Source organism: Manihot esculenta, chromosome 17 (assembly GCF_001659605.2).
Source record: "Manihot esculenta cultivar AM560-2 chromosome 17, M.esculenta_v8, whole genome shotgun sequence".
NCBI classification, from domain to species: Eukaryota; Viridiplantae; Streptophyta; class Magnoliopsida; order Malpighiales; family Euphorbiaceae; genus Manihot; species Manihot esculenta.
In genome coordinates, this window is record NC_035177.2 from 24,938,374 (window position 1) to 24,960,765 (window position 22,392).

Below are 22,392 nucleotides of genomic sequence, written 5' to 3' on the forward strand. Positions count from 1 at the left end.
AATTCTTCCGACGAGAATGCGAACAGAACTGTGAAATGACTGGTTTTGCTGTCCTTTTTCATATCACGTCACCGGACTGGACTTCTTTCTACTGGTTTTAAACTCACGGGCGATCGATACGATCTGTTCGGTATATCTAAGTGCTGAACCGGCCCAATAAAACAGATTTTTGGAACTTTTACCATACTGCCTTATCTTATTTATAACTTTTGAAATTATTATATTTAGTAAAATTATTTTAATTAAAAAAATAACAGATATTAAAAATCTCACTTTATAATTTTTTTTTATGGAATGATTACGATGTTAACGAAACATTTATTAATTTTGTATAAAATAACTCATATCTAAAATTATTTTTAATAAATAATTTATTTTTCATTATTTAATTGTAATGTTATAAAAACATATATATTGTGTTAATAAGATTCAATAATATTAATGAAATTTTAAAAACCATAAAATGTCTTATTCTTTTGAGAAAAAATTATTTTCTCTAAAAATAGTTTAATTTTTTAATTAAAAAATATTTTTATTGATCAGTTTTCTTTGATTATGAAGAAAATAGGCCTAGAAGTTTACCAAAGTGAGACTTTATATATCCATTTCTTACAGTAAATTCATAGAATAATTTACTTAAGCCAGAACCATCAAGTCTCTATTCTTTACATGCAAAGCCAAGTATCCTCTCCAAGGTACACATTTGTACACAAATTAAGGACCAAGCCCTTAAAATCATTTGATGATTATGAGAATTCATTGATTTTGTATGTATCATCAGCTTCTCAACTGCAGTTAGAGTTTGAGATTGAGATCAATGCCATCTCCTCTTGTTTCAGCCCTCTCATTGTTTAAGCCAAAGTTTAAGTTTGTTTGCAACATACCCATTTGCTTCCTTGGAACTAAGAAGCTAGAGAAAATTTTCTTCTGAACTGATCCACCTCTACACTGCGATTCCCCATTGCTTTCCTGCAAGCCATAATTTGACCCCATAAAAAAACCAAAATGACACAATTTAGTAACCTATTAAGCATCATTTTTAATACAAAATTGAGTTGAAACCAATGAATTTTAATTACCTGAAATGGGAAGAAACTAAATTTGGGTCCTTCTCGTTGATTCTGAACTGATGGAGTTGTTGATGAGCCTAATAAAAGGAAATTTCCATCTGTTGTTCCAGTTTCTGTACTAGTGCATTTTTTTATGCTGGGCTCCAAGTAATTTCCTGGCTTTATTTCTCTGAGAAAAACATGACAGAATAATATAATTTAAGCATACGAAAATGAAATAGCCATAATTTAATATAGAAGGATGAAAGCTATATATATACCTTGAGATTGTGTCACATGGTTCCAGATTGATCATGCTGTGACTACCACATGAAAGTGAAGAGTCTAGTCTGCTCATCTGGGCTGAAATTGTTGGAGCTTGGAACCGGAAAGGAGGAACTGGAGGAATCATCTCCATGGAGAATGGCCTTGATCTCTTTGAACCGACCATCTGTGTACAGTAACCATTTTCATTATTAGAAATTGAACAAAAAAAAAAATTCTCCATTTTCTCAATAGTTTCATATAAAGCTTCATAATTGTGATTGAGAATAGACATATTTCTTTCTTTCTCTAATTTGGTAATAGCCCTCATTATGATTTCTTGGAAATATAAGGTGAAGTGATCCAGAATTTTTTTTTTTTAAAAAAAAAAGAAAGAATGTTAATCATAATTAATGAAGAATGAGATTTTTTTTTCCCAATCTTTTCTTCTTTATTTGAAGAAATGATGTGCCAAATTAAAACAAGCCATGTTTTGGACAAATTTTATTGATAATTTTTTGGACACCAAAAAAAAAAAAAGAAAAATCCCAAATTAAAAATTTTGATTTCCTCCTGCAAATGAATTTACAAAAATTAAATAGATGCATGAATGATGAAATTAAAAATAATTAATTAAACTTGCCTTATCTTCCTCTGGCCACAAACTAGTATAGTGATGACATGTTTGGTTTGAAGGGGGCTCTCTACCATGACAAGGTCCAGCAGGAGAAGAGATTGTTGAAGATGAAACAACTGGGTGTGGAAAAAGATCTTTCTGCACATTATTACAAACACGTTGAGATCACTTATTTGCAATACACAGAGCTAGCAAGAGATAAACAAATTTTAATCCTTGCTTTACCATTAAAGGTGGTGAGTGTTGGCTTCTTTGCATGAAAGTAGAAGGAAACAAGTGATTATTAGATCTGTTTGATAAATGGGTAGAAAATGAAAGCCCAGAAGCTGATCCTGAATCTCCGGAAACCTCTGCATTAGGCTCACAAGAACTCCACATTGTCGGTAATAATGCATGTTCAGGCAAGATAAGACCTGATCCAACTAATTGGACACCACTTCTGCCACCTCCTAATGGTGGGTTACTGTCGGAATTGTTAGTGTAAAAAGCTGTTGTCGTCGGAGTAAAATGGTTGGGAATTGGAGCAAGGGAGGCGACAGGTTTAGGTAATGAATGTGGAGAAGGAAGAAGAGGAGATTGTGGCTGATAAGAACATGGAGGTGATGAAACTAAAGAGAAACCTTCATTCTTGGCTTTGTCTAAATCAGGTTTCTTCTCTTGTTCTCTCAAGATCTTCTCTAGTTCTGCAACACCTGGTCCTCTTTTTGGGACTCTTTGTCTCTTGGGTTTCTTTGAATATATACTCTCACAACCATAACCACCATTATAGCCACCACCACAACCACCACCACCAACACCACCACCACTGCTAGTAAGGCTGATATTGCTGCACATTTTTCTGTAAGAAGCTGGTTTTGTTTTGTTTTCTTGTATGTGTTTTCCTGTGACTACCATTAAAAGCTCATGAATGTGATAAATTTAAATAGCAAAAAAGAAGCAAATACCAATTGAGGAATAAAATTTCAGAGAGAGAGATTAACAAAAATCCGCATATTTTAAGATCCACAAATCTAAAACAAGTAACAAAAAATCAATTCAAAAAAGCGAGATACAAGGTGAGGAAATCTCAAAGGATGTGGAGTTGAAAGCGGCTACCTATGCGTTAATCATGAAGGTAAACCAAAGGAAAGTCCAACGTCCATGTTTTTCGCTCAAAGAAAATCTTTTTATGAGGGAGAGATTTTCTTGTCCGAGAAGAAAATCCCATCACAGTGGATGTTTTCAAAGCACTGAAATCCAAGCATTCTTCAGAATCTTATCACTTCCCGATTTTCTCTCTAGTTTCCCTCACTTTCTCTCTCTCTCCATCTTGAAATGAAACCTCAAGAAAATATGTACTCTCTTCTTCTACCTAGCTATAGCTATATATGAACTGTACACCATGATCATGTCATATATGTTATGCAATGTGTCTCAAGATCTCTGAAAATCTTTGCCCAATTTATAACAAGTTTTTGTATTTTTCTATGACAATTTGCAAGGCAGTAAGGGACTCCACCTCATTGCATAGAATTAATGGCTTTAGCTGTGAACCTACTAAGGAAAGACATTGGTAGATTTTGCTAAATTTGAACCCACCACTGAAAAAAAATTTCTCTTTATTTTCTTTTCCCCCCTTGATTAAGCTCTTCTTAAACATCTTAATCCAATAATAAATTTTAAAAAATGTTAAATTTGTTCCTCATCTTCACAATCAATGCTTCAATCATCAAGCTATATATGCAAAATACCCATTTGGTAAGCACCATACACCTCTCAGTCTCAATTTTTTTTTTTTTTTTTTTTTGGTCAAAGTTAAGACAGATCTACTATAAATTAAAGAGAGTGGAAATACAAGATTGAATTTTAGAAAAAAGAATCTAAACATGGAAAATAAGGCAATCTACAGGCTGGCAAACCTTAATTACTTGCAAATCTTACTTAACATTCTATATAAATTACAAGCTAGCTAATTACTTGACATGGAAAAGATTTTAAATAAATTTGAAGTTTATAACATATATATTATAAGTATGAGTGGTAAATTTGGGAAGTTAGTAGGTTTAAATCACATGGGTTTTAGAACATTAATTGCAATTTTGTCTCATCATGAAGAGAATCCTAACAGCATCATGAAGCCCTTTAATGATATTAGCTGCAGACAGATCAAATTATCAGTTATGGCTTTAGATATCCGAAATTAGTTTCACAATAATGTAATTTAATTACCCTTTTAAAGGAAATTAATGGTACACGTCATGTTCAAATTTCTCTACAAGTTAATTATAAATTTTATTAAATTTTAGAGATTTTACATCGTAAATTAAAAAAATTATCCATTGAAAATTTTTGAGAAACAGCTTCAAATGAATATCACAAAATTCATTGAATCTTTATTGGGTATCAATATTTATGAACAGAGGGCATCGATCGATTGCAATCGAGGATTTATGCACACTGGATTTTCAGGTTTGGTGACAGTGATGACTGATGAGTAAATTAATTTTGATATGAGTTCAAAATAAAAAAATCGATCGAATAGAATTAATTTAAAAATTCAGTTTGATTTTTTATTTATTTCGATTCAATTCAGTTTGATTTTTAATTTTAAAAATTTCAGTTATTTTAATTCGATTCGATTTTGATAAAAAAAATTAAAAAAATCGAATCAAATCAATTAGTGATAATAATATATTATTTTTAATAATATAGAGAAATTAAATTATATTAAAGTTAAAATATTTTAATTAAATTTTAAAATATTAAAAATATGGAATAAAAATAAAAAAATTATTAAAAATTTAAATCGATCAAATTGAATCAAATCAATTTAATTTTTATTTAAAATCAATTTAATTTAATTTTTATAAATATTAAAATTTCAAATTTCAATTTATTTAATTCAATTTAATTTAAAATTAAATATACTGAATATTAAACTCAATACGTAACCGCATTATTAACTCATAATTTAAATGAAATTTTATTGCCAAAAATTAGGGGTGTAATCGAGTCGAGCCGAGCCGAGTTTTGTAAAGTTCAAGCTCGTTTATTAAAAAAGTTTGGAAACTCGAGCTCGACTCGAGCTCTAATATTTGATTCGAACTCGGCTCGAGAATTAAATATTATAATCGAGCTCGACTCGTGAAAGCCTCGTTCGATTTAATAACGAGCCTAATTCGAGCTCGAGTTCGAAAAGCTCGATTAAGAAACTCGTTAATAAAACTCAAGCTCGAACTCGGAAAACTCGATTAAGAAACTCGTTAAAAAAGCTCGAGACCGAGCTCAAAATTAAAAAGTTTGGTTTGAGCTCAAGTTCAGGCTCGAGCTCGAATTAATAATTACACTTTAATCAGTTTTTAATTATCATTAATTTAAATAATATAAAAAAAAGAGTGTACATAAAAAAAATTACTTAACATAATTTATAACTAAAATAACACAAATAAATATAAATTCAACAACATAATAAAATTATATTATACACAAAGTTTAATATCAAACGAATAAAATTGATTCCAACTTCCAACAGTTGAAACAAGCTAATATAATTTAATTATTTTCATAATTATCTTCATGTTTGTTCAATTAGTTAACTTGAATTTCAACTTCAACATCCATATAACCTTCATTAATTATTATTAATATACTTTGATAATTATTATCATCTTTTATATTGTATGCTTAATTATATACAAATTTTTTTTATAATTATACTTTAATTTTAAAATATATATAATTTTTACAACTCAATTTATCATGTAATACTATAATTTTAAAGAATACTTATTATAATAATTAATATTAATTATTTGTGATTATACATTAATTTTATGGAATCTTATTATAATAATTATATACAAAAGATTTTTATAATTTAATTTTAAAGAATATTAATTATAATAATTAATCTTAATTATTTATAATTTTCAATACTATAATTTTCAAGTATTTATAATAGTTTAAATTTTATAACTTTATAGTTATTTTTATTTTTTTAATAATATATGAACTTGTTCATAAATTTATTTAACGAATTGGTTCACCAATTTATTTAAACAATATTACTCACGAGCCTATTTAACGAGCCTGCTCGTGAGCCTTCTCAACGAGCCTGCTCGCGAGCCTTCTCAACGAGCCAGCTTGCGAGCCTAAAAACGAGCCAGCTCGCGAGCCTTAACGAGCCGAATACTATGGAGTTCAAGCTCAGCTCGTTTAAGTGACGAGCCTCAAAATTGAACTCGAGCTTGGCTCGTTTAAAAAACGAGCCGAACTCGGTCGAGCTTTTATCGAATCGAGTCTCGAGTAGCTCACGAATAGCTTGGCTCATTTACAGCACTACCAAAAATAGGCATTTAATTTAATTCTAAATTCATTTCCCATTAATGCATTTTGGTCTGAATAGATTTAAGGCATAAATATAAAATATTCCCACAATATTTTTTTTTAATTTATTTTTTTATACTATAACTCTGCCACTAAAATCTCTTACCAATTTTCGCCTCCCTAATTAATGAATGTCTATTTGATATATACCAATATTTGAATTTTTATAAAAATTAAAGTTTTAATATGAATTATAAAATTTCAAAATGAAAGAAGTCATATTGTTGCTTTTTCATTTTTCTAGCAGGGGAATGGGATGAGTAGACATACTTTTAAACACTGAATTAAATTAACCTAAACTAGTTGGATCTAATGTTTTATCAGAATTTTGCTCATATCATACCTTTTCTCTGTATATTATATCACGTAAGTTATATTTATATTCAAAATTTTAAATTTTTATTTAATTAATAAAATAATTTTTAAAATATATATTTTAATTACACAATATTTTTTTAATTTCATTATTTACTTTTTCGTTCTCATTTTTATATGTTACATAGTGTAGTTTAATAAAAATTTAAAATATAAAAAAATTATAATATAAAATATATAATATTTTATTTTATTTAATATTATTAATATAAAATATAATTTTTATCGAATCAATTAATAAATTAATATACATTGTGTCATAAATATAATTGTTGTATAAATGAACAAAATAAAAATATTAAATATTTTGAATAATTTAGTATGTTAACTTATCAAAAATTTTATAAAAAATTATAAAAGGATGAGTATATTTAATATTATTAATGTAAAATACAATTTTATATATATTAAGAATATATATAATTTATAATAGTGAGTCTACATTTTCATTAAAATACTTTAATATATAATATTTGCATGTGATGTTTTATATTATGAAAATTTATTTGTAATAAATGTTTATTTAATATTACATATAATAAATATAAAGTAAATTTATTTTTAATATAAAATTTAAATTAAAAAGTTATATATTTATTAATATAAAATTTTAAAAATTATATTATAATTTGCTATAACTTTTTCAAATTCAATTTAGCTTTTTTAATTATAATCGTGATAAATTGAGAAAAATGTAATTTTATTATATAAAATTTAAAATTTTAAATATAAATATGAATTACACTGAATATTTAAATTTTTTTATTCAATAAATTTTTTGATACATAATCTTATAGGTGAATTATAAATTTTTGATTAAAATTGATTAAAATAAAATTAAATATAAAAAAATTAATTTTATTATTTAAAATTTTAAAGTTAAAATATAAATATGATTAAGTTGAAAATAAATAGATTTTTTTAAAAAATAATATATAAACTAAATTGAAATCATAATAAATTAGAATAAATTAATACTAAAAACTTGGTCTTTAAAAATTGAAATTTGACGATTTTAATGGAACTGGTAGCCGCCATATACAGAAAAGTTCCCATACGACGCTGACAATTTAAAGCAAAATGAGAATATAATTATTTTTAAAAAAAAAAAAAGAAAAAAGAAAGAAAAAGGATGCCGCAGCATTATTTGTAAGAAATACTCAAATACAGAACCAGAAATAACAGTGCAAGAAAGCTACAATCAAGAATCATTCTTACAAAAAAAGAAGATATTTACCAATAATCCCATGTATATAGACATGGTTCACTGTCTTCCCGAATCCTCCACACTAACTTCATCTCCACAACTTCGAGCCCTTGACGACCTGTCCCTGCTAACCATCCATCGAAAAGAGCCAAACAGAGATCCTGACCCACTAGCCAAGGGCGGAGCTGAGGGTTGGACCTGGACTTGGACTTGAACCTCACTTCCCTCTGGCGGGACCCTTGGCTCAGCCACAGTGCGACATATTGGACAAGTAGTGTTGGATCCGAGCCACATATCAATACACTCTACATGAAACATGTGCTTACAGTTTGGTAAAACCCTAACCATGGCATCTTCCACTATGGTTCCCAAACAAACCGAGCACTCCATGGGTTCACCATGATCAAGCTCTTGTTGGTTGGTCGGCTTATATGCAACTGGTGGAAACGAGGCTATGACTAAAGGGTCAAGTCCTACCTTAGGTGGTTCGATAGTATAATTAGACTCCATATCTGCAGGTGCAATCTGCCTGCTTTGACGATGAAGAGCAGCACGTCTCCTCCTTTGTTGGCGGCGAAAGAGATATCTAGAGTAGAGATGGAGAAGAACAACCAATATCACCACCGCGAATAAAGAAAAGATCGCCGCGAAAATGATCTTCTGGTTATCTCCAAATTGATCTTTATCATCGTCCTCGGAACCCATGGTTGTGTTACAGAAGTGATTTGAGTATTAATTTCTAATGTATTGTTGATATAATTGGAATTAGTTGAAATGTTTGTCAGAAAAAAGTGGTTGAAGTAAGAAATTCTTGCACCTAATCTTTCCCAAGTTTGACTTCAACGCATACGTAAATATTGGAAATTTCTCTCCAACACATTTGTACGTTTGGTCAATGAAATATTTCTAATTTAAATTTAAATGTAGGATCTATTATAATTTTTAGTTAATTTATCATTTATTTTAGAAAGATTTACAATTTAGTCTTTAGATATTATCATTATTAACAAGCCAGTCTCTCTATTTTTAAAAACTTATTAAAATGTTATTATGTTTTCTTTTCGTTAACGAACGAGTCCTTCCGTCTATTTTTGCCGTTAAAAATATAGTAAAAGATCAAATTACCCCATTATTCTCCTCCTCCTCCTTCCTTTTCTTCTTCATCAATTCTTCTTTTGCTTCCGCTTCTTCTTCTTCTTCTTCTTCTTCTTCTTCTTCTTCTTCTTCTTCTTCTTTTGCTTCTTTTTTCTTCTTTTTCTTCTTTCTCTTCTTCTTCTTCTCCTTCTTCTTCTTCTTCTTCTTCTTTTTCTTTTTCTTTTTCTTTTCTTCTTTTTCTTCTTTCTCTTCTTTCTCTTCTTCTTCTTCTCCTTCTTCTTCTTCTTCTTCTTTTTCTTCTTTTTTTCTTCTTTTTCTTCTTTCTCTTCTTCTTCTTCTTCTTCTTCTTCTTCTTCTTTTTCTTCTTTTGAGGAGGAGGAGGAGGAGGAAAGAAAATATAGGGACTATTTCGTTGATAAAAAGAAACAATAAGGACGTTTTAATAGATCTGAAAAAAAATAGGGACTATTTCATTGACAAAAAGAAACAATAAGAACGTTTTAATATATTTCTAAAAATATAGGGAGAGACGATTTCGTTGACAGAAAGAAACGATGAGGATGGACTATTTTGTTGACGGAAAGAAACGATAAGGACGTTTTAATAGATATGAGAAAAGATAGGGACTATTTTATTGATCAGAAAAAAAACGATAAGTACGTTTTAATATACATGAAAAAAGATAAAAATATTTTAATAGATTTTTGAAAATGTAAGGACTAACTTGTTAATAATAGCAATATCTAAGAACTAAATAAATGGTTTTATTTGAGGGTAAATTTGGATTTTAAAAATTTTCTCTCTCCTCTTTTATCTAATTTTAACGGAAAAGAGGACGGAAGGACTATTTCGTTAACAGAAAGAAAATATAAGAGCGTTTTAATAGATTTCTAAAAATATAGGGACTGACTTGTTAATAATGGCAATATCTAGAGACTAAATTATAAATTTCCCTTTATTTTATTAACTAGATGTATATATTTGAATGTGCATAATTTTTTTCATGAGCGATAAATTTATATTTATTATCAATTTTATATAAAAATTTATCATTAAAAATATAATTTCTTATATTATTAATATGAAAGTAATAATAAATGAAAATTATTGAATAAATCAGTTAAAATCAGGATTATTGGTGTAGAATATTCAAAACTGTATTTAACAAGTGTCACGTAATCACCACGTCCGAGTCACTTGCCCCCACTAATTAATATTAATTAAGGAAGTCGAAATCGCTGGTCCCGTAGCTCAGCTGGTCAGAGCGTTGGTCTTATGAGCCGAAGGTCGCGGGTTCGAGCCCCGCCGGGACCAGTATACTAGAGTTTTTGTTTTTCAAACGAACTCATGTCTTTGTAAAAAAAGCTTAACCAGTCAATCCTAATAGCTGGTTCCGTAGCTCAGTTGGTTAGAGCGTTGGTCTTATGAGCCGAAGGTCGCGGGTTCGAGCCCCGCCGGAACCAGTTTATAGTTTCTTTTTCCAAAACAAGTCTATAGTCCCTTTTTTCATAAAAACTTGCCAGGTTCAAAAACACAGTTGGTTAGAGCGTGGCTCTTATGAGCCGAAGGTCGCGGGTTCGTACCCCGCCGGCATCATTCTATTTTTCCTCTTTTCAAAAGAACTTTGTTATATTGGTTTAACCAGGTTCAGAAAACAATTGGTCCCGTAGCTCAGTTGGTTAGAGCGTTGGTCTTATGAGCCGAAGGTCGCGGGTTCGAGCCCCGCCGGGACCACCAAATCAACGATCCAATCAATCATTTTTGATATATTTTCGTTTGCTTCTAGCTTTTTAAATTTGGTCAATCATTAAATAATTAAAGTCTGAACTGGATAAATCTAAATCCAATTGATATATTCTTACATAAAATTTAAATAGATAGTATAAACTTAATATTTTCTTTAATACAATTGATAATAATGTATAAGCATATATTAACATATATCAGAAAATTAAATGAAATAAATTATTTAAACATTTTATTGAGATTAAAGCTATTAACGTTTTCTAATAAAAAAAATTAATATTTTATATATAATTATTCAATTTTCTAAAATAATTCTAAAAAGATATTACATAATAAACGTTTTTTTTTTATATATATATTTTAAGAACCAGTGTTCATATCAGATACAGCAATAGGAACTAAAAAAGATGGTATATCTTCCATCCAAACATGGTCTTCCTCAGTTGAAAGACCAAACTTTGATAGAGCATGAGCTAAAGAGTTTACAGCTCTTTTAACATTACAAAATGAAATTGAACGAAGCTAAGAAGATAAACTAATAGCATCATCAATAAACAAGCCTTGATAAGGAGATCCTGCAAGTTTGCCTTGAAGCCCTTTTATGGCGGACAAACTATCTGATTCAACTTTGAGATAGAAAAAACCAGTAGCAGATGCTAATTCCAAGCCATATAGCACCGCCATGGCCTCAGCGGTCGCTACATCCAAACGCCCAAAGTTTTTCTAGCAGCATAAAGCAAAATGCATAACAATATCAAGACCCACAAAATCACCCATTGTTGTTGAAATTCTTGAATTTGATTTTTAATCATGATGTGCGATAGACAGAAAAAAAAAATTGATGGTAATTTTCATTTAAAGTTTTAATCAAATTTTATTTTCTAATATATAATTTATATTAATTATAATTTTATATGTATTTTTATATAAATATTCAACTTAAATATTATTCACCATTAAAAATTTTATTTTTTTGGATGATAATAGTCTAAGGATTAATTATCAATTTTAACATCGAGAAAAGCTAAGCGAGCAAATGCTTCGCCTCCCTTATAAAATCAATTCTCTCAGAATCCATGCCTCATGATCTCACTCCTAAGAACTAAGCTGCCATTATCACCGCATCACCACCCATTCCTTTCACTCATGGATTCTTGTGGATCAAACGCAAACAGGCTTATCACTTTAGCCCAGCAACTCCGCCTCTACAAGCCACCATCTCCGTCCCCAGACGAAATTGAAGAGCAAACCATTGAGGAAACTGCAGGGAAAGTTGTCTCCCAGCTGGGTTTTCAGGAATCAGCAACCCCAATTCCTAAGGACCCTCAAAGGTTTAGTCCCAAGAGAGCAGCCGTTTTGGTCTGCATTTTTGAAGGTGATGCTGGTGATTTTCGTGTCATTTTGACTAAGAGGTCATCGCGATTATCTACTCACTCAGGTTAGAGTTTTTTAAGATACCCATTGCTTGGATTTCTGTTAGATTTTTTGTTTCTTGATTTGAGGATGGAGCTTCAATGTCATTTCAGTTGTATCGTTGTCGGTGGCTAGCTCTGTTTTGGATCTCTTACTGTTTGGTTTAGATCAAAGTGATGAATTCCTTGCTGAAGTGTAGCGGCCATACTTTCCATATAATAAGATGTTTAGTCTCTATGCTTGAGATTTTGCAAGAGTAGCTGATATCAATTGTGCTTAAGTATTCTCAAATCTGGTTTGTTAGACAAATAAAATAAAATAAATTGAAAATTCGAGTCTCTTGTGTAGTTTATCTTGAATTCCCCCATTTTCTGAAAAAAAAAAAAATTAACCAATTTAGTATATGCTTACACAAGTACTTGATTATATATGTTCATATTCTTTGTGGACTACTGAGTAAGGTTCAGAAAGCAAATCATTTTGTCGTGTTATTTCAGTGTGGATGTAATCAAATGGTGACTAATATTGATCCTTACATGTTGTAACTCAAAGATTTTGCAAAGTGTGTGAAAGAGAATAAATTTTTGAAGACTTTACGGTCTACTGAAAACAGGACGATTTCACTTTAGTGTTTCAAGTAGTTTTAGGTGCAATTAAGTGTTGTTCAACATTGTATGCTATACATATTTTTGGTTTTTATTTGTGAATTAAGATTGTTCAGATCCTTTACCTTTCCTCTATTTCCCGGTAACCAAGTGGAAATGTAAACTTGTGGTTGATGATGGAGATGTGGGAAGTCATTCATTGAAATAAATGGGTGTTTCTCTGGTCAGGTGAAGTTTCATTGCCTGGTGGGAAAGCTGAGGAGGGTGATAAGGATGATGGTGACACAGCAACAAGGGAGGCAAAGGAAGAAATTGGGTTGGATCCTGCACTTGTTGATATTGTTACTGTTATGGAACCATTTTTGTCCAAGGTATGCAGATCTGCTAGCTATTTAGCTGTATACTATTGGGGAATTATGCATGCAATTGATGGAGATGCTGAATAATACTATATGTTCTATTCTACGAGAAAATTCTTAGGAAACCAATGGTAACTTCAACTCGTACATACTTCTTTATAATACACTCTTCATTCTATTCTCTGCTGAGTTTGACATGTCTCATCTCTGCCTGATGTTGTAGTTTGTACCACCTTAACTTGGTATAGAATGTTCTCTTTTGCATGTCAGAAGTTTATTTCATATGTGCTGATAAATTTTCCGGTTCCCCTATGGGGAAACATCCAAAAAACCAAAAGCAACAGATTTGTACTTGCATTCCTGTTGGAACATCAGTTTTCAATGATTAATGTTAATGTTTAAATATTTTTCCTCACAATTATGGTGCACATTTGAGATGTCAATTGCTTAGTTTTGAATTGACAACTGCATGGAACCATTTAGCACACAATGACATGAAATTTTCTATGGATATTTTGCTAGGTGGAACAGAAATTTAAATGGTGTCTATCTTTCCCTTTTCTTGGTCCAACAATTGTTGCTTTTCTTTGCAGCATCTGCTGAGAGTAATTCCTGTTATAGGCATATTACGTGATAAGAAAGCATTCAACCCCACTCCAAATCCTGCTGAAGTTGAATCAGTATTTGATGCTCCATTGGAAATGTTCATTAAGGTTTGCTTTTTTTTTTTTTAAATTATATTTTCCTCTCTTTTACAGATTCTGTTTTGGTTTTTCTCATGGTGAATCATGTACAAACTGTTTGGTTCAGGATGAAAATCGAAGAGTAGAAGAGAGAGAATGGCTGGGAGAAAAGTATCTGATTCATTTCTTTGACTATGAAACAGAGAAGAAGAAGTTTCTGATATGGGGTTTGACGGCTGGGATTTTGATTAGAGCTGCATCAGTGGTCTACCAGAAGCCACCAGCTTTTATGGAACAGAATCCCAAGTTCAGATTCCCTAGAGATGTAAACAGTAATACTGTGATGCGTTGAAGAATTATGGAAATATTTGTTGGGTTGTAGTCCAAATAATGAAGCTGCTTATATAAAATCCACAAGTTAAAATAATTATTCAGGCAAGTTTGATGTATTCAAAATAATTATTCAGAATTCTGAACCATGATTCGTATGTAGGCATAGCACGTCATACCTTTTAGGTAAACTGTAAACTGACAGGACAAGTTAGTTATGTACATTCAAGATTCTGAAACGGATTAACTCTGGAATAGACTTTTTCTCCTGGAAGCTATTTTGGTGTACTGTTAGATGTTCCATATATTCTTTGGTTAGGAAGCTGTGTCTTCAGTAAGTAGTTATTTGAACTGTTGTATCTCTCCATTAATAGCTAGGTTGTTGATGTCTAATCTAACTGAATCCTATTAGAACAGGTTTGAGTAATATAACAAATTCTGTTTGACAAGGCTGTTTTTGCAACTATAGAAGCATATATCCTCCAGACAATGAAAATGGTGAAGTTACTACTTTGTAAACAGCAGAATCTGTATGAATAGAATTCATTCTCTTCAATTTAGTACAAAGTCCTCAATAGAAACAACGACAACCCGTCTACAATTGCAGGAAATTTGACTAGGACAACACAGAAAGCAGTATGTGAAAAACAGCAAAAAATTATCAATAAACAAAAAATTACATGAAGAGACATCTAAATAGCACCCTCAGCTAAAAACCTCATAGAATTTCTCAATGACAAGTAAACCTGAGTCAATTGACTCCAGTGGATCCTTCCTAAGACGGTGTCTTAAACAGTTGGGGATAACAGTAGCAACGTCCTCTGCCGTGACATTGTCTCTGCCCTTAAGAGCAGCAAGAGCTTTTGCAGCTCTGTTAGTCACAATGTCTCCTCGTAATCCATCCACATTCAGCTCAGCACAAACCCTGGATATTTTTACTTTGAGGTCATGATCTATCTGCACAGAAGAAAGAGACGTTCTAGCTGAGGCAATTTGTTGTTGTAGCTTCTCTTGCTCTGCCTTGTAAGAATCACGAAATTCTTTTGGGTTTTTATCAAAACGGCCTCTTTCTTCAACTATCTTCACTCTCAGCTCCGCATCTTTAACAGTTCCTACTTGTGCATGCATTCCAAATCTATCAAGTAGCTGTGGCCTGAGCTCCCCTTCTTCAGGGTTGCCAGAGCCAATCAAAATGAACCGTGCAGGATGTGAAATAGAAATACCCTCTCTCTCCACAGTGTTCCATCCTGAGGCAGCAGAATCCAATAGAACATCCACTAAGTGGTCATCTAAAAGGTTAACTTCATCCACATAAAGAATCCCTCTATTAGCTTTAGCAAGAAGGCCAGGCTCAAATGCCTTGACACCTTCCGTGAGAGCCTTTTCAATATCAATTGTACCACAAACCCTATCCTCTGTAGCACCTAATGGCAAATCAACCATATTAATTTTGGTAAGCACAACTTGAAGCTTCTCCCCTTTCACGACGCATTCCCTTACTTCAACACCCATGGATTCTGGATCTTCTGGATCTGAGTTATATGGATCACCAAAAACTACCTTAATTTCAGGAAGTAAATCCACCAAGGACCTAACAGTTGTAGACTTCCCTGTCCCTCTATCACCCATAATCATGACGCCTCCAATCTTGGGATCAATCACATTTAACAGAAGACACAGTTTCATCTCATCTTGTCCTACTATAGCAGCAAATGGATACACTGGCCTCTGGCTTTCCTTAGCAGCAAGTTTCTGGGAAAATAATTCAAAGTTGATACATGTTACCCATAATTTTAGAGCTATCCATTGTTCTTTATCTATGCCAATTGCAGATTTTCTTCCAAAAAAAGTTTATTTTCAGTGGATGCAATTTATATTTTTACATTGCACCAAGTTTTTTAAGTTATGCATTAGTATTTCATGGCCACATGTCACTGCAATTGATCAAATTAAGCTTTAACAAAAAATCTAGAATGTGCCTAATTTTCTCCAATGTTACTCAAATGCTACACAACTCTCAAGCAACAGGAAATACTAGAGCAACCAATTAATGATAACGTAATACAGCAACAAAAAAACTTTCAATATAATATATATAACGAGGATAATCTAATGAAACACCCCGCACCTCCTCAACGGAACTAACGCCAGCTGCGACATTGGTAACCGCAACATGAAATTGGGACCTCCCTTTCTTGCCCTGAATCCCTATTCCTCCATAATACTTCTTCCCACAACCCTGTCCTGCGGATTAAGCGAAAAACTATCATCAAACTGTCCACTGAAGAGCTCCACAGCCCACCTGCTATCCCAATTAACAAAATCGAAAAATACAAAATATACAGAATCCAGGCACAAATCAAGAGTCAAACAAGAATTGGGTCTATCTTAAATGCAATCAAATCTCTTGAAACAAGACCAAATTTGGAGAGGAACATTGATGTAGGTTTTAGCTTATTTAGTACAGAAACGTACCTGTGGTGAGGGGGAGAGAGGCAAAGGACGGCTTGGTTATGGAAGAGGAGAAACGCCGAGAACCCAAAATTGCTGGGGAAGAAGTTCCAAGTACGGATGCCATGCGCAAAGTGATGGTGTTTGTTGTCTTCACATTTGGAATTTATTTTCAATTGGTGTGCTTGGCTGAGGATAAGAAGATAGATTTCAGTCGTATCTACACTGCTAAGCTGGAAGTCTCCGCTTTTTAATCCTTTGGCTGTTAAAATAGGAAAAATAATATTTGTATTAAAAAACAGAGAAAAACTTATAAGAACAAAATTTATTAATTACTCCCTCTATTTCTTAATAATTATCTTTTGATAGTTTTTCAATTTAAGTATTATTTATGAAATTAAAGTATTTTAGTAAAATTATATTGCCTTTATTAATTTATTTTAACCATATCTCTTCAGTCCTTGATAATTTGCCGTTTATTCATTTTGGCCTCTACTATTCTTTCCTTATCCCTCTAATGAGAAATGGAGTGTTCATAACTGAACATTACTTTTTCATTTAAGACCAAAAAAAAAGGAGGAATCTCATCAAATAAGGTATCAAGTTTTTTTGTAAATGTCTGTCGTGACCTATTTGGCTAAATTGTTACAGCATTGTTAGAACCCAGACGTTAAAAGCACAAAGAAGAACATTCGAGACAATGGCACGTCCCCGTATGCTCCTCTGTACTCTACCAATAAGTACTCACATATTTAGCAATTTCTCTGCTGAACAAATTACAAGTTATATTCTTTGTTCCACAGTAAATTGCAATGAACTGAGATCCAGTGGATTGATGAAATATAGACACTTAAATAAGATTCAATTGGATTGAAAAATTAATAAATCGAGATTAGTTGCTGGAGGATTAATTAATCCATAATTTTTTGTTTAAAATAAATTAAGATTTTAAAAAGTAATGAAGATATGAGGTTTTTTAAGGAAATTAAAAATGTGGAATTCAATTTGTTTCAGAGATATATATATATATATTTTCTGCACTAGATTTTATCAGATTGGAGAAAAATGTCTTTTACTAGGTGCATCAGGCGATTAATAAATGTGAAGTCGGTTAAAGTTAACCGTGTCATATTGGCATAATCTACAGCACATACATTGTGATATCGGCATAATCCACAGCATATACATTTATAATGTCAGCAATATTTGTAGAGTCGACCATCACATTTAAGATGTGTATTTAATTTCTTGATCAGATCAAATCGTGCTCGACCCACCTAATTTTTATTAAGATTAATTTTTTTACTTTATCAAAATTTAATTGGACTGAAAATACATAATTGAAAGAGGATCTTATAGTTTATATATTATGAGATGTATAATAAATCTTCACCGTTCAAACTCTAACAATATCATTTTGTTATATTATAATCATAAGAAATATATTGTTCGTGCTGAATTAATTTATTAAATAATTAATTAAAAAATAAAATATTTTTAATAAGTATTTATTTTAATATTTAATCTTAAAAAAGTACCCAATACATTCATTACAATAATGATTGGTAGCCTAACAATCTGTTGTAGTCACCTTTGAATATGATTTAATTCAAGAACACTGAATGAAAATTTATAAATATCAAGCAAATTATTAATCCAATCAGTAGCCAAGTAAATTTTACAACAAAATTATGAAGTTGGCTTACTTGGCTCGCCATACGAATGCACCCAATGCTAGGGGTGAGTATTCGGTCGGTTTAGTTTAAAATTAAACTGTACTGAATAAATCAAAAATCAAAATTTTAGTATTTATCAAAATCGAACCGAACTAATTTTGGTCAGAAACTGAATCGAATCAAATCGGTCTAATTCGATTTGATTCGGTTTCGATTTTTAATAATTTTTTTATTTTTTACACTTTATTTTTAATATTTTAAAATTTAATTAAAATATTTTAATGCTAATATGATTTAATTTCTCTATATTATTGAAAATAATATATTATTATCACTAAATCGGTTCGGTTCGGTTTTTTTAATTTTTTTTATCAAAACTGAACCGAACCGAAATAACCAAAATTTTTAAAATTAAAAACTGAACCGAACCGAAATGAATAAAAACCGAACCAAAATTTTAAATTAATTCGGTTCGGTCGATTTTTTCGGTTTGAACCGAATACTGCTCACTCCTACCCAATGCTTCAATTGTGTTGAAATTAGAGCCACCCTTATAATAATTATTTTCATATCGTGTGGATGGATTTTATTTTAAATGACAGCGAGAATTTATTATTTCAAGAAATTATTTTTCTTTTTACTATATTAATAATTTGTGATGATGATCAGATTCTGAACACTCCAATCTTGATTGAGCTCATCCTGGAAAGGTCAGGCCTTAATTCTATTGAGACCCAATACATAAATATACTTCACATGTAAATTCAAGTTTTACTTTGACAAGTCGGACTGGATTCGAGCCTACACACGGGAGGCCTGACCATGTTTATTTCTCTGGTCCTGTAAAATAACAAATCTTGTGATTCCCGAGATTATATCTATATGACGCCGAATGGAATTAAATGGCTATCTGACAATAGGAAAGGACACAGTATGTCCGTGCATATAGCCAGTATGATGGTAGCAAGAGGGTACAAATGCAGGACAATTATTACACGTCACTAGATGATAAAAGATAAAAGGAATAAAAGATAGAGTAAGAGAGAGACAAACTAGACTAAACATACTAAAATACATCTTAAGCGTACCCTTTACTAGATCTCAGAGCATCAATTGACATCGTCTGTGAGAATGAAATAGATCTTTTCATCATCGGAGTTCTCATCCTCATTTCACCCACTGAGATCCACATGGCCAATCACGGCGAAAACCATATTGGAAACACCCTGAATGACTTGAGTTCAACTCAGGAAGGACCATAGTAGCACCATTAAATGATGGCTCCAGTGGAGCCATCAACATGATTGTAGGAGGAACTAGAGGCCACATGTGTAGGAGAGGGAAGAAGAGAAGCAAAAACAAAGACGAAAGTGGTGCCGAAGTGATGCAGGTCACCGAGCACTCTCCAGTAACCATCTCTTTTTCCCTAGAGGATGCGCAGGGAGTGCAGATGTCTCATGATGATACTTTGGTCATCGAGGCTGTCATCCATAACTTCAAATTCCGAAAGGTGTTAGTAGACGACGACAACAAAGTGAATCTACTATCTTATAGAGTCTTTCAATATATGAAGATACCTAAACGATAGCTGGTTAAGGATCAAGCCCCAGTCAAGGGGATAGGGGGAACCCCGATAGCATTGGAAGGAAAAGTGAAGGTAGCCCTCACTCTATAAAAGCCACCCCTATTTCCACTACACAATATTTCTAGTAGTGAAGTTACCTCTAAGCTACAATACCATTATAGGAAGACCGATGCTCTATGACTTTCAAGCAGTGACCAGCATTCGGTATCTGACCATGAAGTTTCCAATAGAGGCAGGGGTCAGAATCATCCGGGGAAGACAGGAGGAGGCTAGAGCTATATACCTGGCCATAGTAGAGGAACAATCACCCAGCCAAAAGAAATAAATCCTGAAGTTATGGAGGTTCGAAATGAAAAGAAAGAGGTCAGAACTGCGCCTGTAGATAAGCTGGAGACCTTCCCGCTATCCAGAGAAGAAAGCGATAAGGTCTTCAACATCAATTCGAGCCTGGAAGAAAGCCAGAAGGAAGCTGCAATGGCCTTGATCCAAGGGCATGCCTTAAGTTTTGCCTGAAAGCCCTTAGATATTGTAATACCCGGCTAGAGTCCGACGTCGGAATTCCTGTAGTCCGGTGAAATTTCTGATGTCGAAATTCTCTAGAAGGGTAAAGGATATGGTTTATATGTTTTTATACGAGTTTTTAATGTTTTAAGTGTTAAAAGAAATGAGGTTTTGAAAGAAAAGCAACAAGGAGAAATGCCAAGGTTCGGCAGCCGAAGGTGACTTTCGGCCGCCGAACTTGCATGGCTTTCGGGTTTCACATTTGGCCGCCGAAGGTGGTCTGGCCAGCCACCTATAAAAGGCCCTAGGTCGGTCAAATGGATAAGATTTTCTTTCCATTTGCACGAGCTGAGGTGAGACTTGATCTTCCTTGAGTGATTCATGTGTTTTCTCAACTCTTTCATGGTTTTGATGGATTTTCATGTGTTTTTGAAGTTTTTGAGCAAAAGAGCAAAGTTTTGGAAGCTTGGAGCATTTGAGAGAGGATTCTCCATATCTCCACGTTGGGATCCTTTATTCTCTTGTTTGGAAGAGGTAAGTGAAGATCCTGAACTTCCTTTCTTGATTTTTGAAGGTTTTATGGGAGTTGGATGGGTAGGTATGCATGTTGAGGTTAAGGGAGGTTTTTGATGATGTTTGTGTATAAGTATGTTTAAGTGTAGTTTGATATGTTTGTTTGAGGTTTTAGGATAGTTTTGGACCTCTTTATGCATGTTATAGGGTATATGCTAGTTGGGAGTAGTTGTTATGCATGTTGGGTAAGTTTTGGGTGAAGTTTGCATGAAGCAGAGCAGGTTTCTGCCCAACGGGCAAAACCAAGTTCGGCCGCCGAAGGAAGGTTCGGCCGCCGAACCCTTTGTGGAGGCAGTTTCGGCTGCCAAAGCTTGCCTCCGAAAATTGGGACTTTCATCTCTGGAGGGAAGGTTCGGCCGCCGAAAGTGCTGCCGACGGTTGAGTTTCGTCTCTGGACGAGACTTTCGGCTGCCGAAGGTGCCGCCGAACATGCATGAGTTTCGTCTCTAGAGGGGAATTTCGGCCGCCGAACCTGCCGCCGAAAGTGCCCTATCCAGCTTTCTTTTGCATGTTTTATGTGATTGTTTTAGGATCTTTTAGAGGGCTTTTGGGGAGTTTCTTGGAGATGTTTTTGAGTTAGTTTGGTCCCTCATTTGAGTCCACCTGTGTAGGAACGGACTAGAGGAATCAGGGAGTTCAGCAGTGAGCACTGCTTCGGAACCTGCAGAGTCAGTTCAGAGTCAGCCAGAGGTGAGTGGAACTAAACTTAATCTTTTACATATGAGAAAGTAAAGGCTTTTAGCATGTTCCATGCATCATGACCATATTATAGGTTGATTGCATTAGTTACCACGACTATGTTGCATTGCATACTATGTTGTTGATGTGGGTAAATGCTGGATGATCCAAGAGTCCCTGACAGAAAGACCAGGAGCCTTTGACTACGCCCTGGCATAGCTAAGGAAGTCCAGGAGCCTTTGACTACGCCCTGGCATAGAAAGGGACGCCAAGACCAGATGCCTCATAAGGCCCTGGGGCAGTGTAAGTTATGTTATGTTTACAGGAAGACCAGGAGCCTTTGACTACGCCCTGACATATGATGCTGGGACTACTTGATGACAGGTTTACCCTTGATGTGGCTTGTCTGTGATGTGATGCATTCCATGAGATCATCTTTTAAAATATGTTTTATAGTTCTGCTCACTAGGCTAGTATAGCTCATCCCTCTCCCTTAACCCCAGTCTTGCAGGTCCAGAGTCCAGAGGTGTCAGCAGGGTACAGATGAAGAAAAGGGTTATGTAATAATTAGTGTGGACATGTATATGTTACAGAGACAATGTATATGCACAGTGTGTATAGAATGGTGCTTGCTTTATAAGAGTTGTACTCCTTTGTATACATGATCTTTTTATGTAAATGGTTTATTGTATATGGATGAAAAAAAAAAAAGGCTTAACACAGTATGAATTTAGCCCACCTAGAGCAAAGATGAGAGCTCTAGTAGGGGTTTACAGCATAGAGAGGATGTATGCACAGGT

At 33.0% G+C, this 22,392-nt stretch overlaps 5 protein-coding genes and 3 non-coding genes across 8 annotated transcripts; 4 read left to right on the forward strand and 4 right to left on the reverse strand.

The window, feature by feature from the left end:
- Positions 1-776: 776 nt before the first annotated feature.
- On the reverse strand, positions 777-1,558 carry LOC110604494. The gene is made up of 3 exons (XM_021742675.2): positions 1,331-1,558; positions 1,080-1,239; positions 777-969 (listed from the first exon to the last, which is right to left on the reverse strand). Exons 1-3 carry the CDS (start codon positions 1,555-1,557, stop codon positions 796-798), a joined length of 561 nt encoding a protein of 186 aa, XP_021598367.2. The 5' UTR covers position 1,558; the 3' UTR covers positions 777-795.
- A 308-nt stretch (positions 1,559-1,866) lies between these two features.
- On the reverse strand, positions 1,867-3,333 carry LOC110604890. The gene is made up of 3 exons (XM_021743180.2): positions 2,176-3,333; positions 1,953-2,088; positions 1,867-1,886 (listed from the first exon to the last, which is right to left on the reverse strand). The coding sequence occupies exons 1-3, from the start codon at positions 2,842-2,844 to the stop codon at positions 1,867-1,869; spliced, it is 825 nt and encodes a 274-aa protein (XP_021598872.2). The 5' UTR covers positions 2,845-3,333.
- Positions 3,334-7,694: 4,361 nt separating this feature from the next.
- Positions 7,695-8,680, reverse strand: LOC110605491 (E3 ubiquitin-protein ligase ATL41). The gene has a single exon (XM_021744094.2). It carries the CDS (start codon positions 8,600-8,602, stop codon positions 7,955-7,957), a length of 648 nt encoding a protein of 215 aa, XP_021599786.1. The 5' UTR covers positions 8,603-8,680; the 3' UTR covers positions 7,695-7,954.
- Positions 8,681-10,232: 1,552 nt separating this feature from the next.
- TRNAI-UAU lies at positions 10,233-10,306 on the forward strand. The gene has a single exon. It is a non-coding gene; the product is annotated as a tRNA-Ile (tRNA).
- A 75-nt stretch (positions 10,307-10,381) lies between these two features.
- TRNAI-UAU lies at positions 10,382-10,455 on the forward strand. The gene has a single exon. It is a non-coding gene; the product is annotated as a tRNA-Ile (tRNA).
- Positions 10,456-10,652: 197 nt separating this feature from the next.
- On the forward strand, positions 10,653-10,726 carry TRNAI-UAU. Its single transcript has one exon. It is a non-coding gene; the product is annotated as a tRNA-Ile (tRNA).
- A 1,022-nt stretch (positions 10,727-11,748) lies between these two features.
- On the forward strand, positions 11,749-14,416 carry LOC110605111 (nudix hydrolase 15, mitochondrial). Its single transcript, XM_021743434.2, has 4 exons — positions 11,749-12,176; positions 12,985-13,127; positions 13,709-13,828; positions 13,926-14,416. Exons 1-4 carry the CDS (start codon positions 11,822-11,824, stop codon positions 14,148-14,150), a joined length of 843 nt encoding a protein of 280 aa, XP_021599126.1. The 5' UTR covers positions 11,749-11,821; the 3' UTR covers positions 14,151-14,416.
- A 241-nt stretch (positions 14,417-14,657) lies between these two features.
- LOC110605110 (magnesium-chelatase subunit ChlI, chloroplastic) lies at positions 14,658-16,819 on the reverse strand. Its single transcript, XM_021743433.2, has 3 exons — positions 16,604-16,819; positions 16,257-16,372; positions 14,658-15,880 (listed from the first exon to the last, which is right to left on the reverse strand). The coding sequence occupies exons 1-3, from the start codon at positions 16,704-16,706 to the stop codon at positions 14,834-14,836; spliced, it is 1,266 nt and encodes a 421-aa protein (XP_021599125.1). The 5' UTR covers positions 16,707-16,819; the 3' UTR covers positions 14,658-14,833.
- Between the last annotated feature and the right edge of the window lie 5,573 nt (positions 16,820-22,392).